This window comes from Eublepharis macularius, chromosome 18 (assembly GCF_028583425.1).
Source record: "Eublepharis macularius isolate TG4126 chromosome 18, MPM_Emac_v1.0, whole genome shotgun sequence".
Lineage (NCBI taxonomy): Eukaryota > Metazoa > Chordata > Lepidosauria > Squamata > Eublepharidae > Eublepharis > Eublepharis macularius.
In genome coordinates, this window is record NC_072807.1 from 4,674,804 (window position 1) to 4,694,372 (window position 19,569).

Here is a 19,569-nt window from a genome sequence, read left to right on the forward strand (position 1 = left end):
AAACTACCACCTCTGTCTTTGAAAGCTGGCCTCAAATGAAACTCTGATTTATGTTTCATGATACAATCTTGCTGAGAGTCACCTTCTGTTATCCATACACTCAGAGCGAGGCGAGGCTGCGTCAAGAAGCATTGAACAGGCAGCAGCTCGAAGGAGAAGTGAGTGAACAGCGAGCACTCATTGATGCTCTAACGGCTGAAATCCTCCTTGTGAGAGAAGAGAATCTTGCTTTGCAGGTACTGCATATAGTTAAGCTTGCATCCTGAAATCCATGCTACCCTGTAAGGTAGGCTAGGCTGAGAATGGCTGCCACACAATACAGTCCTTCTTTACCTGCCCCTCTGGTGTTAGAAAGGGATTGTGCTGACGTCTGCACATCTGACAGTCCACTCAGATCCGCAAGTTCCAACTCCAGAATTCCCAAGACCTCATCCATGGAGTAGGAAAGCATTTGTTCGTTTATTTTGGTTTTCTGGAGGTACCGTACAGTCCACAAAGTCTATCCAATACACCTACATAGTAGCGTGGCAGAGAAAAAATGTATTGGACTGCTGTTTAGGTTTTTTAAGAAATCACTGCTTTTCTAAGATGTGTGAAAATAATAAATATGTCAGGCTGTGGATGACAGGATATGGCAGACAGATTCCTGTACCATTGCAACAAGAAGTCCAGGCACTTGGTTAAATGGTTTTTATTCAGAAATCCAATCATTTCCATATATCTGTCCATAGGATTACTCAGAAGCAAGGTAAGCATCTAAGCAGTAAGAGCAAGATTGACAGGAATAGTGATATGTGGAAAAATCCTTCCTCTTAACACACACGTTTGCTCCTTCCCCCCTCCCAACAATAAACAGGACTTTTGGCGCCAACTTGGTGTGAGGACGCCTCACATATTTGTACTATCAAGTTTAGTCACTGAGAAAGCAAGACATAGCAACGAACGGGAGAGAGTAGCATACAAGGTCATGAGCGCTGAAAGTTTCTGCAGTCCGTTAGATAAGCACCTGCAATAAGCCTGTGAAAGAAACAGTTATGGCATTGGCCATATAGCATGAGGGTACAGCATGAAACATTAATTCATGGCATTATCAATATGACATCAAGGAACATTGATTCAGAACAACAGGTCAGTGATAGCCATGGCATGGATGGGGCTCAGACATGACAAAGTAATTGGAGTTCATCCTGCTCATATGCCTTTTATAATCTAACAAATTCTGTCTTTCTTTTCTTTCTAGACTAAGCTTCAGCAGTACATGTTTGTAACGGATGAACAGTTGACTTCACTCACTCGTGCACTTAAAGGGCTCCCAACTTCAGAATCTAACAGAATGAGAAGCCCAGGAGAAACTGGAGGGCTTTCAGTCCGGAGCCCAGAGGCTGTTCAGGGTAGGCGTCTGTTTCACTGATCATGAAAAATGTTGAGAATCAGCCTAATTTAGCAGTTCTAAAATTTCCAGACTGCTAGCAGCAGCTGACTTACTTGTTTCTGGGAATGCTTGGGTCTTAAAGCTGTCGGTCATAGGATATGGGGGGGGGCACACGATGCAGCATCCTTGCTATAGCAAAACAAGTGTGGGGGAGCTTGGGTTGGGCATTGTCCCTGATCTTCTGCTGTGCTTAATGTCAGTGATGAGGAATCTCTCTTTGCCTATTGAGGAAGGAACAGGCACAGACATGGCAGATTTTGGCTGTCAACAAAGATCAGCCAAAATGTATGAATCCGTCAGAAGCAATTGGCTGGGTGTAATGGAATTGGGAATGGGGACAGCTTGTGAAAGGGATTTCTCACCTTTCCACTACAGTCCTCTAAATCATCATTTCCCCCCGCCCCACACACTATTCTTGAGGTTGTGGACTCCCTTATACAAAACAATAAGCAGCTCGGGGGGTGCTTAGAAAGTTAGCACCACTGCCTCTTCCCAGCCGTAGATCTATAAGAGCTGACCCAGTTATTTAAATGGCATTTGGAATTCAGTGTGTTCATGATTATAACACATTGTTTTATCCTTGTCTTTTTCCAGGAAAACCTTTTTTAAATTATGTTGGACTAACAACAGATATCTTCAGTGGTGAAAGGATGTCTGAACATTCACAAAGAGACCTTCCCAGTAAAGGCCCAGTGTTACCAAGTCCTCCAAACAGTGCAGGAGTTGGCCAGAATTTATCAGCTCCTGTCATTCAGCCGGTGGTCTTGTTAACTCCGCCACAGCAGAAGAACAGTCAGGCGCCACTTCCTTTTCAGGATGGTAAGAAAGTTGCTTGGATGGCATGATGACTCCTGGCTCTTCACGAACCTTCATCAGCCTGACTCTCTGGGAGGAAACAAATATATAAATTCTCTAGTCTAAATAAATATATTTTGGGAAAGCCCTCCTATGTTGCTGTTCTAACATCCTGTGTAGTCCTCAAGTCAGTTGGGTGGCTGTAATTGGAAGATTGTGGTTGTTTCCCATTTTGATGCACAGTGCAGGTTTTTTGGCCTAACTAGTCATGCTACTTAACCAGCAAGCAAGCGTCTGTGATGGTGTTTGTAGCAGGTTGGCACTACTTTACTTTTTTAATATATCAAACAAAATACCTACAATGCTTAGAGCAATAAAAGAAACTTCTATTTATTTCAACAACTGATAGCATTCTAAATTAGCAGCCTCTAAAATTTAAGACAAACATCAAGTTACATAGCCTACAAATCCAAGCAGCTTATATGCAAAGCAAGAGAGTAAAAAGGAAAACAAAAATAATTCTTCCTTTTATAAACAAACAAGGAGAGTTTAGTACCAGTTGTCATCTGAGGGTCGTGCCCGAGACTAAAGAAAGACGACAAAACCCTAGAAGGGCTGTTAGAGCTGGATGTTGGAGCCAAGTGTCGGAGTCCTGACTGGCTGTATCCAGGCAGGTACACAACTGCCTCTTTTGCAGTTCCCCTTCAGAGCAGGATTGGGGAGAATGCCGACAGTTGCTGTCACTGGGGTCGAGCTGCAATGACTTGGCTTCTTGCGGGCCATTGCCAAGACCATCACTTTTTAAAATCTTTGTATATATCTCAGAACCCCAAAGAGGATGAGGAGTTAAGGGTTTTTTTTTCAGTGTTAGATATACCAAAATTATCTGAAAGTGATAGAAACTTTTTTTTTTTTATAAACTTTTTTATTTTTCAATATCTAACATACAACTACTACATACATACATACCCTACAAAACAGTGACTACAAAAGACTACAATAACACAAGGGATGGGAAAAAAGAGAGGAAAAAAAAAAGGGAGGGAGGGGTGGAAAAAAGGGGAAGGTGCCCTACAAACACTAAACACTACATTTCTGTTTTTCCTTCATACTGCCATTATTCAAAAGTTAAAGCTTTATATTATATTGATGGAGTGGTTGACCTTACTAAATGCAAATTACAATTTAATTTCAAGTTAAATTTTTCTTCCCCTCCTGGGTCCCGGACGCAGTTCTCTCTGAGCAACTGCAGCCGCAGTGCTCGTTTCCTCCCCCTCCCCCTCAGACTTCTCCTTTTCGTCTTGTTTGGTGCACTGGAATTCTGGGTTCCTGTCCTCAAAATCCCTTAGTTGATCTTCTGATAATATCTTAAAGGCTTGATCTTTATGGCTGAACCAGATTCCTTCCGGGAATAACCATTTGTAATTTATTCCCCGTTCTCTCAGAAGAGCTGCGAACTTTTTATACTTAAAACGTCTCTTCCGAACTAGAAATGGGGCGTCTTTCAATATCTTAATTTTGTTGCCCAAGAAGTCCAAATCCGCATTGTATGAATTGTATAGGATAGTGTCCCGGATCCTCTTAGATGAAAAATTGATGATGATCTCGCGCGGCAACTGACGCTTCATTGCATATTTTGAAGTAGCCCGACGGGCTTCCAAAATGGCGCTTTTTACTTCTTCTTTAGTTGCCCTCGCGGGTGTCGCCAATAGTTCCGAGACAAGACCCCATAAATCCTCGTTTTCCTCCTCTTTCACATTCTGGAGGCGCAAAATTGTCTGTGTTCGTTCCACTTGTAGCCCGATCAACTGATTCTCCACCAGTTTAAGCTCTTCATTCGTAGCCTTCACGAGTGACGCACTTTCCCGAGCAGACTTCTCTGCCCCCCCCCGCTGCTTCCTTGATGGTTTTCACTTCGCTCTCAATTAAGCCCACCCTTTGATCTGTTTCATTCAGCTTGTCAACAAAGGGTTTTATAGCTTCACCAACCGCCCTCCGTATTATTTCCTCCAGCGATTCTCCCTTTAAGGCAGCCGAAACTGACTTGCCAAGGGCAGGACTTTGTTTTTTTGTTGCCATTTGGGGGGGGGGGGCGCCAACCAAATTTTGGAACTCAGCAAAGGGGAAGAGTGAGCCTTCTTAGCTTCAGATCTCACCTCTCCTTCACGTGCGCTTGTAATAACAGAAGGAATTCGCTTGCTTGTAGGCTCTCGCCTAGTTCTGCTCTTTGCCGTTTCTCATGGCCTGGCAGCACTCGAGGCGCCGCGCACGTCCGCCGGCCTCCGTAGGGACAAACGGGCAATTAACCCCCTGCATTGATTCCGGGGGGCTCTTCCCGCAGTGTCCCGGACCCAGCCTCCCTCACTGGGAGTTTTGGGGGCTAATCTTCGCAGATCAGCCGCCCGGACAGGGTGCTCGGCCGCTTCCTCTCGAGCCAGCGAGAGGAGCGTCCGACATGGCTGAGAAAACGAAAACGAATCTCTGAAAGTGATAGAAACTTAATGGACTCCCCCAATAAATGTAACTGAGATTAATGTAGCTGTTAAGAACTCGAAGAAGAGAAAAGCTCCTGTATTAGATGGCTTGAATACAGAATTTGATGGCGCTTTTGCACCAATAATTGCTCAGCCTCTATTAAATGTTATTAACACTATTTTCAAGGAAAAGTTCCTGCAATGCAAAAAGTTCCAGCCTCTGCCCCCCACCCCCCACCCGGCTGGCAGGGGGAAAGGCGCAGGGAATGGGCCCGGGAGCCCTGCAGCACGCTCCTGCTCCACTTCCGTGTCACTCCAGGAATGGCATCATTCTCCACGTGCCGAGGAAGTTCAAGGCCCCTGCGTGGGGCTGTTTGAAACAAAAAAATTGGCCCTCCAGTCTAGGGCCCCCGAGCGACAAGGAAGTGTTAAGGAGTGCAGGCTTGTGAGGTGAGTACTCCAGAGGTGCACCACCACCCCCAGTCTCCCAGTTTGAGCTCCAGGGGACCTGGCAGTCCTATTCAGATCATTGTATCATAGAATGAAAATCTTTTTCTATGCTTCTACTATACAGTTTTGTTAGTACTATACTTGGTAATCTGTTATACAAATATTAATTTTAAAAATTAAAGATGACTAGATTTAAGTGCTTCCTGCCTCTCTTGTCTTTCCCACAGAATCCACTGGGAGACAGTCAGCCCAAGAAGACAGGTCTTCTGTCCCAGGCAAAGCACCAATAATGCTGCAGGATGGTGCTCTCTTCCCCCAGAGAGGCAGATTTCCCATTGCAACTGGAGCCCCACAGAGCTTTCTACAGCCTGATGGCCAGCCAGTCAAAAGCGCCTTCTCTGCAGTGGCAAGACCAGGTTTGGGTGGCTTTGCAGAGAGACTAAATCCTGGCCCACCCAGGATGTGTGTGCAGGATGAAGACCTCCAGGGGCAGATAGCTGAGCTCACATTCCAGAACTCTGTGATCAGAGCTCAGCTGAGCAAATTCCAGCAGTCTCATCAAGAGGCAGGGGATAGATTGGAGCAGCCAAGCCCAACACAGAACACCTCAGGCAAGGAAGAGCAGGTAAGGATGTACATGCATGGTGGTGCATCTGACTGCATACATTCCTCTACAAACTCAGCCAGTTTGGTGTAGTGGTTAAGAGTGGCAGGACTCTAATCTGGAGAACTGAGTTTGATTCACCACCCCCACTTCCCTTCTTGAAGCCAGCTGGGTGACCTTGGGACAGTCGCAGCTCTCTCAGCCCCACCTACCTCAAAGGGTGATTGTTGTGAGGATAATAACACACTTTGTAAACTGCTGTGAGTCGGGGTAAAGTTGTCCTGAAGGGTGATATATAAATCGAATGTGGTTGTTGTTATAAAAACAAGTGCTTGGGGTTGTATTTCTTGCCTTTGCTGTGTTTGTGCCTTTTTGTATGTCCTTTTTGTGCCTTTGTGCCTTTTGTATGTATGTCCTTTTTGTAAGAGAAATTATCCTTTGCCAATTAGTCAGGGACATGCTCATTTCCCTTTTCTTTCATGTGGAGCCAAAGAATTGACCCTCTGGCTCAAATTAAACAGTTAAACTGACCCCTAATGCAGACACACATACAGTGAAATCTAAAGCAGAATTGTATTGTCGAAGGCTTTCACGGCCGGAGAACGATGGTTGTTGGGGGTTTTCCGGGCTGTATTGCCGTGGTCTTGGCATTGTAGTTCCTGACGTTTCGCCAGCAGCTGTGGCTGGCATCTTCAGAGGTGTAGCACCAAAAAACAGAGATCTCTCAGTGTCACAGTGTGGAAAAGATGTAGGTCATTTGTATCTACTCAGGAGGGGTGGGGTTGAGCTGAGTCATTCTGTAAGAGTTTCCCAGGGTGTGGAATGCTAATGGCGGGAGGCTTCATTGTATCCTGAGGAGGTTCTTTTGCATATGGATTGGTGCTTGATGTGCTAATCTTCTCTGCAGGGCTATTGTCGGGTGTGGAGTGTTTTGTTGGCCTGGTGTTTTTCAGAACTGGAGCCCATGCTCTGTTCATTCTTAAGGTTTCTTCTTTCCTGTTGAAGTTTTGCTTATGCTTGTGGCAAATTTGCTTATGCTTCAGGCAAATGGCTACTCCAGAAATGAAATCCGAAGAGCAATCAAACCCAGGATGAATCAAACAACCAAGGAAAAACAGTCACCTACAGGAAAAGTGTTTTTGCCATATATCAAAGGAATTACTGATCAGATGGGAAAGCTTATGAAAAAGCATAACCTTCAAGCAGTATTCAGACCCACCCGAAAAATACAACAGATGCTACGATCAGCAAAAGACAGCAGAGACCCCCTCACCTCTGCAGGAGTATACCGTATACCCTGCAGCTGTGGACAAGTTTACATCGGGACCACAAAGCGTAGCATCCAGACAAGAATAAAAGAACATGAAAGACACTGCAGACTTGGACAGCCTGAAAAATCAGCAGTGGCTGAACATAGCCTAACTCAAACAGGGCACAGTATCTTATTCCAGGGCACCAAAATACTGGACAACACTTCCAACTACTTTGTCAGACTGCACAGGGAAGCCATTGAAATTCACAAGCATAAGCAAAACTTCAACAGGAAAGAAGAAACCTTAAGAATGAACAGAGCATGGGCTCCAGTTCTGAAAAACACCAGGCCAACAAAACACTCCACACCCGACAATAGCCCTGCAGAGAAGATTAGCACATCAAGCACCAATCCATATGCAAAAGAACCTCCTCAGGATACAATGAAGCCTCCCGCCATTAGCATTCCACACCCTGGGAAACTCTTACAGAATGACTCAGCTCAACCCCACCCCTCCTGAGTAGATACAAATGACCTACATCTTTTCCACACTGTGACACTGAGAGATCTCTGTCTTTTGGTGCTACACCTCTGAAGATGCCAGCCACAGCTGCTGGCGAAACGTCAGGAACTACAATGCCAAGACCACGGCAATACAGCCCGGAAAACCCCCAACAACCATCTAAAGCAGAATTACTCCAGTCTAAGCCCGTTGAAATCAGTGGGCTTAGACGGGAGTAACTCTACTTCAGATTTCACTGTTAATGTTCTCTCTGGGTTCCCCTTAATATCCTATCTTCTAGGACCTCTTCCCAGTCCGTGGCCTGTTTCACAAAGCTTGCCTGTCTGTGGGGTCACTGTGGGGTTCTGCTCGCAGGCAGATGGACCACTTTTCCTGTACAGGAAATGTTTTGTCACTGTATATACTCTTGAGTTGTTGGAATGCTTGTGAATATTCCATCATATTTGCATATCCAGTCAATGCTGGATGCGCAAGGACAGCAGAATATTGAGCGCAACATGTAAAGGCAGAGTAGGGCCCTTAAAGATTCACTCGTGCTTCAAAAAAAAATGAAATGCTTCCTTTTTCTCTTGGGCTTCCTCTCCCCACCCCCAAATTCAGATGGCTGCTTCATCCATTCTTTCACATGGAAATCCTGCGTTATTAATACTGACATGTAACCAATACTTAATTGTATATACCACTGAACCTCATTAATTATTGCATCCTAAACCTAAATCTGCCAAATTTCACAAAGAAAAGCAGAATATAAGTGAAGCAAATAAATACAAACCTGCAGAGAGAGAGACAACTGGGAATTAAAAAAAGAAGAACAAGTGTTACTGCGTGGAGCCCAAGTTGTACATGAGCATGAAATGTCCCTACTGTGCAGTGTCTGTACTGCTCACATGGTGTGGATGTTGGCTGCAGCTCTAACAATTTCCTTGTTCAGATGATGAGGGAATTTGTAAGAGCCTTAACTCTCCTTTTAGGCTGGAGGCTTTTGGATTTTATCATTTCTTTCCCTTCCAAAACATGAAATTACTACAGTACATGAGCTCCCTCATCAAAAAAGAATCCAGTGGCAGCTTAAAGACCACCAAGATTGATTTGGGTGTAAGCTTTCCTGAGTTAGAGCTCACTTCATCAGATGACCTAGCTATGTGGGGGGAATCAACGCTGTTTGTATGTATGTATGTATTTTATTGTAATGGTCATTAGACCAACTATAAATCAATGCTGTTATTTTTTTCTTATTGTTTGTAGAAACAGCCCACCTGTGTGATATTAAAGATAAAATGGCCCCTTTCTTTAAAGGCAACATTTGAGGGCCAGACAATTTTTTCCCATTTTTTAAAGCACGCAATGGATTAATTTTGAAGTGTTATTTTAATTTATTGCGTAATTATGCAATAAATACTACTACTGTGGCATTACACAACAAACTGGACCCCCCCATTCTAAAAATAAACTCGTTGGCCAGTCTCCCCCCTTCCCCCTTATTCTTTCTTTCCCCTCAGGAGCTCCTTCTCCAAATCACTCTCTCTGCTACAGAGAACCAGGCTACCCTCTTCACACGGGGCTTAAGAGTGGCCATTATTTTTATTTGTGGAAGCCGTTTTGCAGAGAAGGCACGCTGTGCCAAATAAGGTTCTCTGAACTTGCTCTTACTTCACCGAATAATTACAATTTTTGACTGAATGTAAGCTGGCCAAAGGAGGCCTTAAAGGCATGGGCAAAAAAAAGTGGAGCAAATTTTCCACAGTGTTTTTCCCCCCCCCAGGTTTGGCTACATTGCCTACCTCTTCAAGCAGATTGACTGATGGAGTAAATCATCTAGATTGTGGGATGAATAAGTAATGGAGGGCTTGGGGGGGGCACATTTCATTTCTCCCTGTATCCCATTTTCAACACTATTTCTGCTTTCCCTCCCCTTTTCCCCTGCTTCTCCAACCCACCAACCTATATTTAGCTGCATGTTTTTCTGATACTATTTTTGTATTACTGGCTATTGCCTCTCAGCTTTGTATCATCTGTTGAATTTAATGAGTATTCTTACAACTCGCTGCCCACATCACTAATCAAAGAATTCAGTAAGCTGCTCTCAAACTTGTGGAGTGCACTTTAGCCAAATCTTTCCCCTCCCCACTTCAACCAGCAACTAATTCCATCTTGCCGTCTGAACTTATTACCTGTTTTTCCATTTTGGGGATAATTCCGTATTGCTTTATTGAATGTTTTGTGGACCGTGAGAGATAATTTAGTGCTACATTCCATCTGCCAGCTAAAGCAAGTAAGTGCAGACTGACCGATTTAAAACATGTCTCCCATCATACTCTTGAATGCTCACTTAGGAAACCAACCAAGCTGTCAGCAGCTTGAAAGAGCCACCAAAGAGCCTGGACGAGCGAATAGCAGAGCTGAACCACCAAAGCGCCGAAGCACGCAGCAGGCTGCTGCAGCTGATCAGTCAGCAGAAACTAGCCATGTCTGTCTCTCCACCCATTTCACCGATTCCTTCGCCTCCTGTTAACTTGAGCAGTACGTACCCAATACTGAAAGAAGTGCATCTCACTATTACCAGTTGACAACCTAATGACATTTTGTTGATGATGGCTGTCTTCACGCAGCAGTTGTTCAGCTTGTAAAGATTCTGCAATATTTAGAATTTTCAAAACATTTTGCGATGTCTTTTCGTCACCCCCACACTTAGATGCCCCTTGTTTGCTTGTTTTTAAGAAACTGGAAGGAGAAAAATCGAGGTGTCTGTTCCGGTGGCAGAAACTCTGGACAGTTCCAAAGAAGATTCTCCTTCTGCCACCAGTGGCACCAACACAAGAAGGTAAAGGCCAGTCGCGTAGGACATTTAATTCATAGCCTTCATTTACAAGTTTTGTATGATTGTAACTCTTTAGGCTGTTTGAAAAGAAGGTGGCCACCCCAAGATGGCAGGCAGATTTTTTTCATTTGAAAGTCCTGAATAAGTCAAAGATTCCCATGCTTGTTTGCCTCCTAGTAATATGAGCTGCTTACTAATTTTGCCAATAATATAGCAAAAACTTACATATATTAACAGCTTTATTGAGGCAGGCTGAAAATGGGTGGGGTGGGGAGCTGTTCGTAGGCCTTTTAATTAGATGATGACTTTTTATTTTTAATTTCGAGCCAGTGTGGTATAGTGATTAGCAGGACATTTTTTTCTGGGAAAAGAGGTGGTGGAACTCAGTGGTGGAACTCAGGACCGCGCAATGACGTCACTTTAGGCCAGCTGGAACAAGGGGGGAGTTTTTAAAAGTTTAAATCGCCCTAGGCAAAAATGGTCACATGGCTGGTGGCCCCACCCCCTGATCTCCAGACAGAGGGGAGTCTGCGCGGAGGGCAATCTAAACTCCCCTCTGTCTGGAGATCAGGGGGTGGGGCCACCAGCCATGTGACCATTTTCAAGAGGTGCTGGAACTCCGTTCCACCGCGTTCCAGCTGGAAAAAAGCCCTGGTGATTAGAATGCTGATCCAGGATTGGGAGACCCTGGTTCTAGTTCCCACTTGGCATGAAGTTCAGTGGACGACCTTGGGACAGTCATTCTCAGCCTAGCCTACTTCACAGAGTCGTTGTGGAGAGACAATAAAGGTGAGGAGAGCAGCGCTATATGCTACTCAGAGCTGCTTGGAGGAAGGGCAGGATAACTAAACAGTTTTTAAAAGTTACATCACATTATTCTTTTATATATTCTTAAACACTAAAGACAGCTAATAACAATATAGAAATTTTAAAAATAAATCAAATCTAGCCCAAACAGTCATCAGCAGAATATGACCAATAAGAGCCAGTGTCATGTATGTTTGTATGCCTGCCTGCAGTACCTGCCATGAGTATGTTATGGGCAACCTATTCATCCTCTGACCCTATGAAGAGTTCTGAGTACTTTTCAATGCCTGTCATTTGGAAGTTCAGTGTGTTATCTCTCCTTTGAAGTTAAACACTTTCACTTCTGCAGCCAATGGCCTTGAGGCCAGATGCAGCTAGGCTGAATGGTGTCTTCTATGAGAAGAGGGATGATTTCCATCCCAACTTGCTATTGTTGCCTATCGTAGTCTAAACTCTGATACTTTTTGTCTCTGGCGTTCGCCCCAGAATTTCAACGGGCTTCTAACCTGGGGATGGGACCTTTCTCTATATCTAACCATGCTGTCCCTTAACACATCACTTCTGCCAATTTCACTTTCTGAGAACCTTGAACCTGATGGATCTCTAATAAAGTTTACTTCAACCAAATCACCTGTGTGATTGATGTGGAGAACTTGGGGATTTACTTGCCAAGGACTGACAGCCAGTTTGGTGTAGTGGTTAAGAGTGTGGGATTCTAATCTGGAGAACTAGGATTGATTCCCCAGTCCTCCACTTGAAGCCAGCTGGGTGACCTTGGGTCAGTCACAGCTTCTAGGAGCTCTCGTAGCCCCACCCACCTCACAGGGTGTTTATTGTGGGGATAATAATAACATACTTTGTAAACCGCTCTTTGTAAACCATTGTCCTGAAGGGCGGTATATAAATCAAATGTTGTTGTTATAATAAAATACCAGGCATAAAAACTGCATCATGAAATCAGCTCAGCCTAAAACCCCAAAAGTTAAAGTCTGAAACCATCAAAGGCCTTCCAGAATGAAAACAATCAAGGAGGCGAGGAGAAGTTCCCAAAATTTCTCAGGCTGGGTGCCATTGCTGAGAGTCCCTGCTTTGGAGTCCCTGCCAATCTCACTTCAGTCATCAAAGACACAGCTGAGCAACAGGAGAGACCTCAACTCATGAGAAGGTTCCTGCAAGTGGAGGTGGTCCTTCTAGTACCTGGATCCCAAGTCATGTAGGACTTCAGACCTCAACATTAGCACCCTTGCATTGGGCCCCGAAGTAGGTCCGCAATGAGTCCAGCTAATAATAATTATGTAGTTCTGTGGTGGTTGCATGGAAGCTGCCAATTAAGGCCAGGATTCTAGTAAGAATGGCTGGACTTTGATTTAGTGTTGTGAGTGGCTGCAGATTCTGGCCAAGCTTAACATGTGCTGGCTAAGCTGATCAACAACACCTGCAAACAGTCTCTCAGTTCCCCAGTGATTTGATCTTGGAAGACTGTCTCAGAGAGCCTCTGTCTGTCCTCCCTGGATGTTCTCACAGCTGTAATGCTAATAAACAGCTTGGTCCTGATTGGCTCTTTGAGTGTCAGGTGATGCACTTAGTTCTAGAAAAGAGGGCTTCTCAGCTTACCCCAAGAAACTCCGTCACTATTTTCTCCACCTCGGCATGTCCCCATGCCAGACCATCTAAGCATTCTACCAGATGGGTAAGATGAACAACAAATGGATGTCAATCAGGGACGCTTTAAGGTAGCACGTTCTTAAGTTTTTAGATAGGTGAATTTTTAGATAGCAACAGTAAGGTTTTCTTGTTTTATGTCAGTTGCCTTTTATGCTTTGTGACACTCCTTAATGCTAATAAATATAATTTTACTTAAGCTGAGCCTGAAATTCATGACTTGGGCTTGGGTTCTCCCCAGAATGGACCCAGATATTGGAATGCTGAAGGTAAAGCTTTCAAGCTCACAAAGCGAAAGGGCAGCGGGTCCTGCCAAGCCTGACTGTTGGAGTGGCTATTATCAGCACCCAGAGTAGGAGGTTTGGGGTGGCTATCCCTGCAGTGGTTTTCAGAGGCAGGTCCCTGTCTAGAGGAGCTTATGATTTTAAAAAGTAATGTGAAATCTTGTCAGATTCTTTCTGGAAGGCTATGATCTGTGGCCAGATCTTCTTCATCTTTCCGGTGATAGGTGCCTGCAAAAATAATAAATTGTGATACATTATAAAGCACCTCAGACTCACCATGAGACAGATGAGGGAGTGCGATCTGGTCACGGTGATCCATGTTGTTATTGCACCCAGGTTGGATTACTGTAGTGCTCTCTACTTGGGGTTGCCTTTCAGAACTGTCTAGAAACCTCAATTAGTCCAGAATGCTGCAGCCAGGTCATTGATGGGTGGCTTGGATACAGGCATTGCGGGGGCAGGGGGGGGCTGCATACAGGTATATCATCCCTGTGCTGAAAGATCTTCATTGGCTGCCTATCTGTTTCTGGTCACAACTCAGAGCTCTGGTTCTTATTAAAGTTCTACACTGTCTTGGACAGCCTTCCCTCATGTTGTCCAACATGCCAAGTTAAGACCCAAGTTAAGTCATGCTCCTTGTTTCCTCCACCAGCAGAGATGAGGTGGGTGGAGAGCAGAGACGGGTCTTTCTCAGTGGTGGCACCTTGCCTGTGGAATGCTTTCCCTCCCCTTGGGACTTGCCTGACGCCTCTTTAGAAACCAGCTCAAAACAGCTGAAAAACCGGGCTTTTAACTAATTTTTTTTCTCTTTTAGCTGTTTTGTGCTGTTTGGTTATCACTTTCATTCTGTACTTACTCCATTGGTTTCCCCTCAGTTTCCGGGCACAATTCAAGGCCATGACTATCACATCCAAAGCCCTTCATGGCTTAGTATCCTCTGTGAAACTGCCTCTCGCCCTGGGTTCCTGCAAGGCAGCTTTGCTTGTCTAGACGGGGCCTTCTGCAGCTATCACCCTGCAGCTGGGCTAAATCAACAACTGTCTGTACATGCGCTTTCTCTGTGGTAGCCCCTCCCTTGTGGTCCGGAAAGCCCCTCCCAGCGGTCCGGAAAGCTCCCGTTCTCCTGGTTTCCCGCAAATTAGGCAAGAGGGCTTTCTACTCAGATTCTAGAACTGTGTCATAAGTAATAGCTCAAAGAGATACTTTAGTAAGGGATAAGGACTATAGACTAGGCTATTCTGTACTGTGCGCTGATGTAGTTCCTACTGGGTAATGCAACATTGCTAAAGATGTCTTGTTAATTACTTTGCTTTAAATTCAGAAAGGTTTCATTTGTGTGTTCAGCTTTTTGCTAGTTTTTCAAATTTTGCAGGTGCCACACCCTATTGTATCTATTTTCATTGCATGTCATAACTGTTGATCATGTAGTATTTTGCTTTATGAATGTCCTAGCTATTGATTATATTGTATTCACTTGCAGTATATAATCTGCCTTGAATCTCAGTGAGAAAGGCAGACTATAAATAAACAACAATAATAATAATTTACCTGGCAATAACAGAGGCTGAATCATGGGTAATCAGCGTGCAAAGCAAGTGTTCTCTCACTCTGCTGTGGGTCCTTTAAGTTCCTGTAACTAAGGTTGAGTCTGCATGCTGTTACTGTGTTACTCTTGTATATCTGGCCCTGTGGTTCTAAGGCTAGCTGTCTATATCTTTGGATCAGGTTACAATTGGCCTGGCCCACCTTCTCTCCTCCAACTGTTGAATAGAAAGGGGATTTGCAAGAAAAGATCAAATTCTTCCTTTCTTTCCTTCCTACCATATGTGGCTACAGATGTTCAGGTGCATCCAGCCAGAGGAGTTTACCACAAAGTGCTACACTAGGAAACGCACCATTGATAGCTGAGACTCACAGGCGACAGGTAAGTTGTCTATGAAGAAAGGTGTTTCCTCCTGCAGCAGATGTTTCTTCATCCGGTTGCACATACAGGAGAAGAACAAAACTGGAGCTGTTCTCTGTTGGTGGAGTCCTGGTGCTTTGTGGTGTGTTCACACTGCAGGCACTCTCTCTGTCATCAGGGTCAGCAAGCTACTGACCGGAACCAGAAAGTGTTGTCCAAAGAGCTTGGAAAAAATGGGCAGGGAACCCTACTGCAGTTTTCTCGAGGCGTATCCACCCTGGCTACAATCAGAAATAAGTAGAAGTTTGTTTGCAATGGGCGTAAACCTGGCTTGTCTCGTTTGCTCCCTCCTCCTTAGTGGGGTAGAGAATCTCGGTTGCTAGAAAAGACATAAGCCTCAGTTTAAATGCCTGCATCCAGACACTGCAACAAATTGGAGCCAGTTCACAGATCCTGGCCTTTAAATCCAGCATGCTGTACAAGCAATAGCAGGCATAAGCAAGGGAGTGCGTGAGTTCAACAGCTAGGTTTGTGTCTGTTGTGAGTAAACTCCTGTTTGTTTGTGACATCTGAATTAAGTCCATGTGTAAATGGAATGGAAAAAAATCAATATATACAATAGTCATATGTAGACGCCCACAGGTGCGTTTCTTTCCTACATGGTTGTGTTTTGTCTGTAGAGTTTATATCCAGGAAGAAAGGAAGCTTTGACTCAAAAGGTTATATCGTGAAAATCTTACTTGTCTCTAAGGTGCCACTGGCCTCAAATCCTGCTGGTCTACTGCAGACCAACACGGCTACTTACCTGAATATATCCAGGGAGTAACCTTGTCCCACGGATTCTTTTTTCCTGTTCCATCAGGTTTTGAAATGCCTCTCGTGACTAAGTGTCTGCCTCCTCGCCTTCCCTGTCCTGCTTTTGAGTCCCTGGAAGGAGAATGCATCCCTCTTTCCTTTTTGCTTTTGTCCTTGTAACAGCCATGAAGGGACAAGCCAGTGGTGCTCACCTCTTAAGAGAGAGGACTGAGGTTGGTAAAAACCAAAGGGGAAAAAAAGAGATGCAAAGGCAAAGCCAAGACACAGTACTTGTGAAAGGCAGAATAATAACCATTCATATGTGGAATATGTAATATCAGATAACACCATGGAATAATAAAGGTAATTTACATCAGAGTAAAACTACCAAAGAGTATTCACAAGAAATGTAATCATACACAAAAAGGACAAGTGGTACAGATAAATGATCTTTCTACACTTGAGCAGTTATAAGAACTGGTACAGACATATACAACTTTTAAGGCACAGTATAATGACCTTTCACAAGCATTCGATCTTGGCTTTGCCTTTTCTTGAGACTGAGATGGTGACTTCTACGCCTTCAGTGAATCCAGTTCTTCAAGGCTCCCTCACAATAACTGGTCCATTTGGTACAATCAGCAGCACTGGCAAGGTGATTTACTTGATTGTTGAAAAGCCTGAGTTGGACAATAAGAAGCAGTCTCTGATCCTGCCATCTTTCTTTTCATCCCCATAGGCAGAACAGCAGAGAGAAGAAGGCTGGTTTGCCTTATCAATGCACACTGGGTAGCACCATGCCCAATCGGATGAATTTCGGCATTCAATTGGTTTTTATGGTATTCCTGTACCCTTCTCTAACCCTTTGGGCTAGAATGTGGAAAATGTCTATTAGTCAATGCCACCCGTGTGCCAGGGTCCCTCCACATCTCTGTTATGAGCTTCACAGTTGGAGTTTGTGTCCATATCTCCATTGAACAGGGACTGAAGTCTTGGATGTTTTTGCCCCAATTCACTATTTGCTATTGACAGCATTGGGATCTACTAAGAAGTGTAGCAGGATGAGCACAGCTCCCCACTGCAAGCTTGTCCCGTTGAAGTTGACCCAACTGGTGTTAATGGCACTGCTCACAGAGACGGCTTGCCATGTGCCATCTTCTCTGATCTGTTGTACTTGCAGGCAGCAACCACCCATGTAGGTGGCAGATTTTTTTAAACTTTGGCCTTGATACCAAAGTGATACCTCTTTTGAGCTGTATACCAAAGAGAACAGCTTCTAGAAAAGTTCCCCATTGTTCTTGGAGGCTCATCTCAGTCATATCCAGAGGAACACAAAATGGTGACATTTACAGTTGAAACTGTGTGCAGTTAATGGGCTGGATCCAGTGGAGGATTTCCAGGGAAGGGGGATTTTTGCCTGTTTCTCCCATCTCACTGCAGACTTCCAACTCGCTCTCTTCTCTTCCTGGGTGTTTCCTGTCCCCCCGGAACAGCATTGGGGGGGGGGTGCATTTTGGGCCTCAGTAGAAGGGAAACAAAGTAGTTGTACTGCACAGGCAGAAATCCGTCAGTTGACATTTCCAGTGGATCAAAGCCAGTAGTTTTACATGATTTTAATGGTAGTGTCACTGGAAAGCAAGCTGATTTTAGGGGGACGGGGCTGATGCTGGGACAACAGTGGGATTGTGGAAGTGACCTTCTTCCACTCCGGGCAGAGCCTTGGAATGGAAGGTGTGACTTTTTTCTGGGTCTGGTTCAGCAGTACTTCATCATACCTACCGCAGTCTTTTGATTTGCCCTGTTTTAAAGGACTGGCTACTTTGGGGGATGTTCTGCTGCCCATTCACCTTGGAACTTCAGGCACACCAAATATATCTCGAGTGGGAGAGCTGGCCTCCGTTTTCCAGACTGGCCTCGCCTTCCATCTTCAGAGCCTGTCTCTGCATGAGATTTCCCCTTTTAATTTTGGCCCACGTTTCCCATTAAGATGGAGTCAGGAAACCTCCAGTTCCTTCATCCTGTTCCCTCAAGTTAATGGAAGCGTGTTCTGTATTGTACATAAGAACATTCTAATTTGTGGGAGCAGCGTATGAACTGGAAGGTCAGGGTATAAACTTGCCAGGCAGATAGAGGGATACGTTGGCATTATTCCAGCCTCCTTTCAGCATCTGGGCAAAGATCGAGCAAAGTAGGTGGCCAGAACAGAATGCACTTGCTGCGCGCTTTTCCAAGGAGAGAATCTTCTACTAGAAGGCAGGATGGCTTTAGTACGGCATCTCTTCGTTTAAATGGCATTGAGGCAGTATGAAACTGATTTGTCCTTTATTACAATATTGTTGGGGTTGTATCTTTTGATAGTAATACAAATAAACTATAAATGAGCAGCCCAGTTTGCTCTGATGTAACAGTGTGTATCTGATTTTATTCTTTTACCATCTTGTTACAAATTGGGGAGCAAATGTTTAGTTTCAGACGTATGGGTCGCCTAAAGGCACTAGGAACATCTGCAAGTATAGAACGGCCAGTCCCTTGGGAGACATCAGTAACTATGAAGCTGAGCTGATTCTGCACAGGTTTAGTTGAGGTGGATGCAACCTGACCTTTCCCCTTCCCAACATTTGTGTTTAAAACTATAAGAGCCACTAATATAGCTTCAGCCCACATCTGAGCTGCTTGTGTTGGTGGAAGGAAATCATCTTTGGCCAGTTTCCTGTGTCAAAATCATTGAGAGCCAGTTTGGTGTAGTGGTTAAGAGCAGTGGGATTCTAATCTGGAGAGCCAGGTTTGATTCCCCACTCCTCCGCTTGAAGCCAGCTGGGTGACCTTGGGTCAGTCACAGCTCTCTCAGCCCCACCCATCTCACAGGGTGATTGTTGTTATGGGGATAATAATAATAATACCCACTAGAGAGGCGTTCCCAAAGAAACAAATCAATAGCACCACATATACAGTTCCCGGGAATTACATCCACTTGAACATGAACAATATAGTATTAGTACAATTAAACTCTCACAATTATGATTTCTTCAATACAAAAATATCAATTTATCAATGTGTTGTATGAATGTAGTCAAAAAACAATTCAAGATCTTTAATACATGTACAATATAATAAACATAGACCGTACGGCCTTAATTTCATCTCTCAGTGTAAAAGGCTCAAAATCTTTGAAGTGGTAACAACCAACTCATTTTATTTAAATATAGTCCAAAATACTGGAGATGCTGCACGAATCCTAGAAAACTATTATCCAGAAAGAAAGTGAGAAAACACTGCTGGGCAACGCCGTCCCTCTCCCTTATCTCATTCGCGGGGAGCGAAGAGCAGGTGAGTATGATTGCGTAGTCCCGTTTATGTATCATTTTCTCTTCTTATATCTTTCGGGTGGAGTAAAGAAGATGGAGAGGGCCCGCAAGCCCCCCCCCCTACAAGCGGCCAGAAATATTAATCAGCTTGTTTCACAGATATCCACTTCCTCAGGGGCCAATACATAGTCCATCAAAGCAATAAACTCTCAAGCCAGTCAAGCTAAGAAATCTCACGTGCTTATAATTTTGCGCACTCCAAACGGTCATAATGGTCCTCTGCCCTGCTGATTAATATTGCCAGCTGCTTGTAGGGCGAGGGGGGGTCCCTTGGGGGTCCCTCTCCATCTTCTTTACTACACCTGAAAGATAGAAGAAGGAGAAAATTATACATACAGGATACAAAACAATACACAGGACTACGCAATCATACTCACCTGCTCTTTGCTCCCCACGAATGAGATA

At 44.4% G+C, this 19,569-nt stretch overlaps 1 protein-coding gene across 1 annotated transcript in view; it reads left to right on the forward strand.

The window, feature by feature from the left end:
• Window positions 1-18,204, forward strand: part of SPICE1 (spindle and centriole associated protein 1) — a 37,087-nt gene extending 18,883 nt beyond the window's left edge. The window contains exons 10-17 of the mRNA XM_055002165.1: window positions 105-236; window positions 1,241-1,391; window positions 2,027-2,251; window positions 5,379-5,776; window positions 9,864-10,050; window positions 10,249-10,351; window positions 14,938-15,025; window positions 16,539-18,204. Coding sequence (XP_054858140.1) covers window positions 105-236; window positions 1,241-1,391; window positions 2,027-2,251; window positions 5,379-5,776; window positions 9,864-10,050; window positions 10,249-10,351; window positions 14,938-15,025; window positions 16,539-16,592 — 1,338 coding nt within the window. The 3' untranslated portion in view covers window positions 16,593-18,204. The remainder of the gene's footprint in view (window positions 1-104; window positions 237-1,240; window positions 1,392-2,026; window positions 2,252-5,378; window positions 5,777-9,863; window positions 10,051-10,248; window positions 10,352-14,937; window positions 15,026-16,538) is intronic.
• The last annotated feature ends 1,365 nt before the right edge of the window (window positions 18,205-19,569 follow it).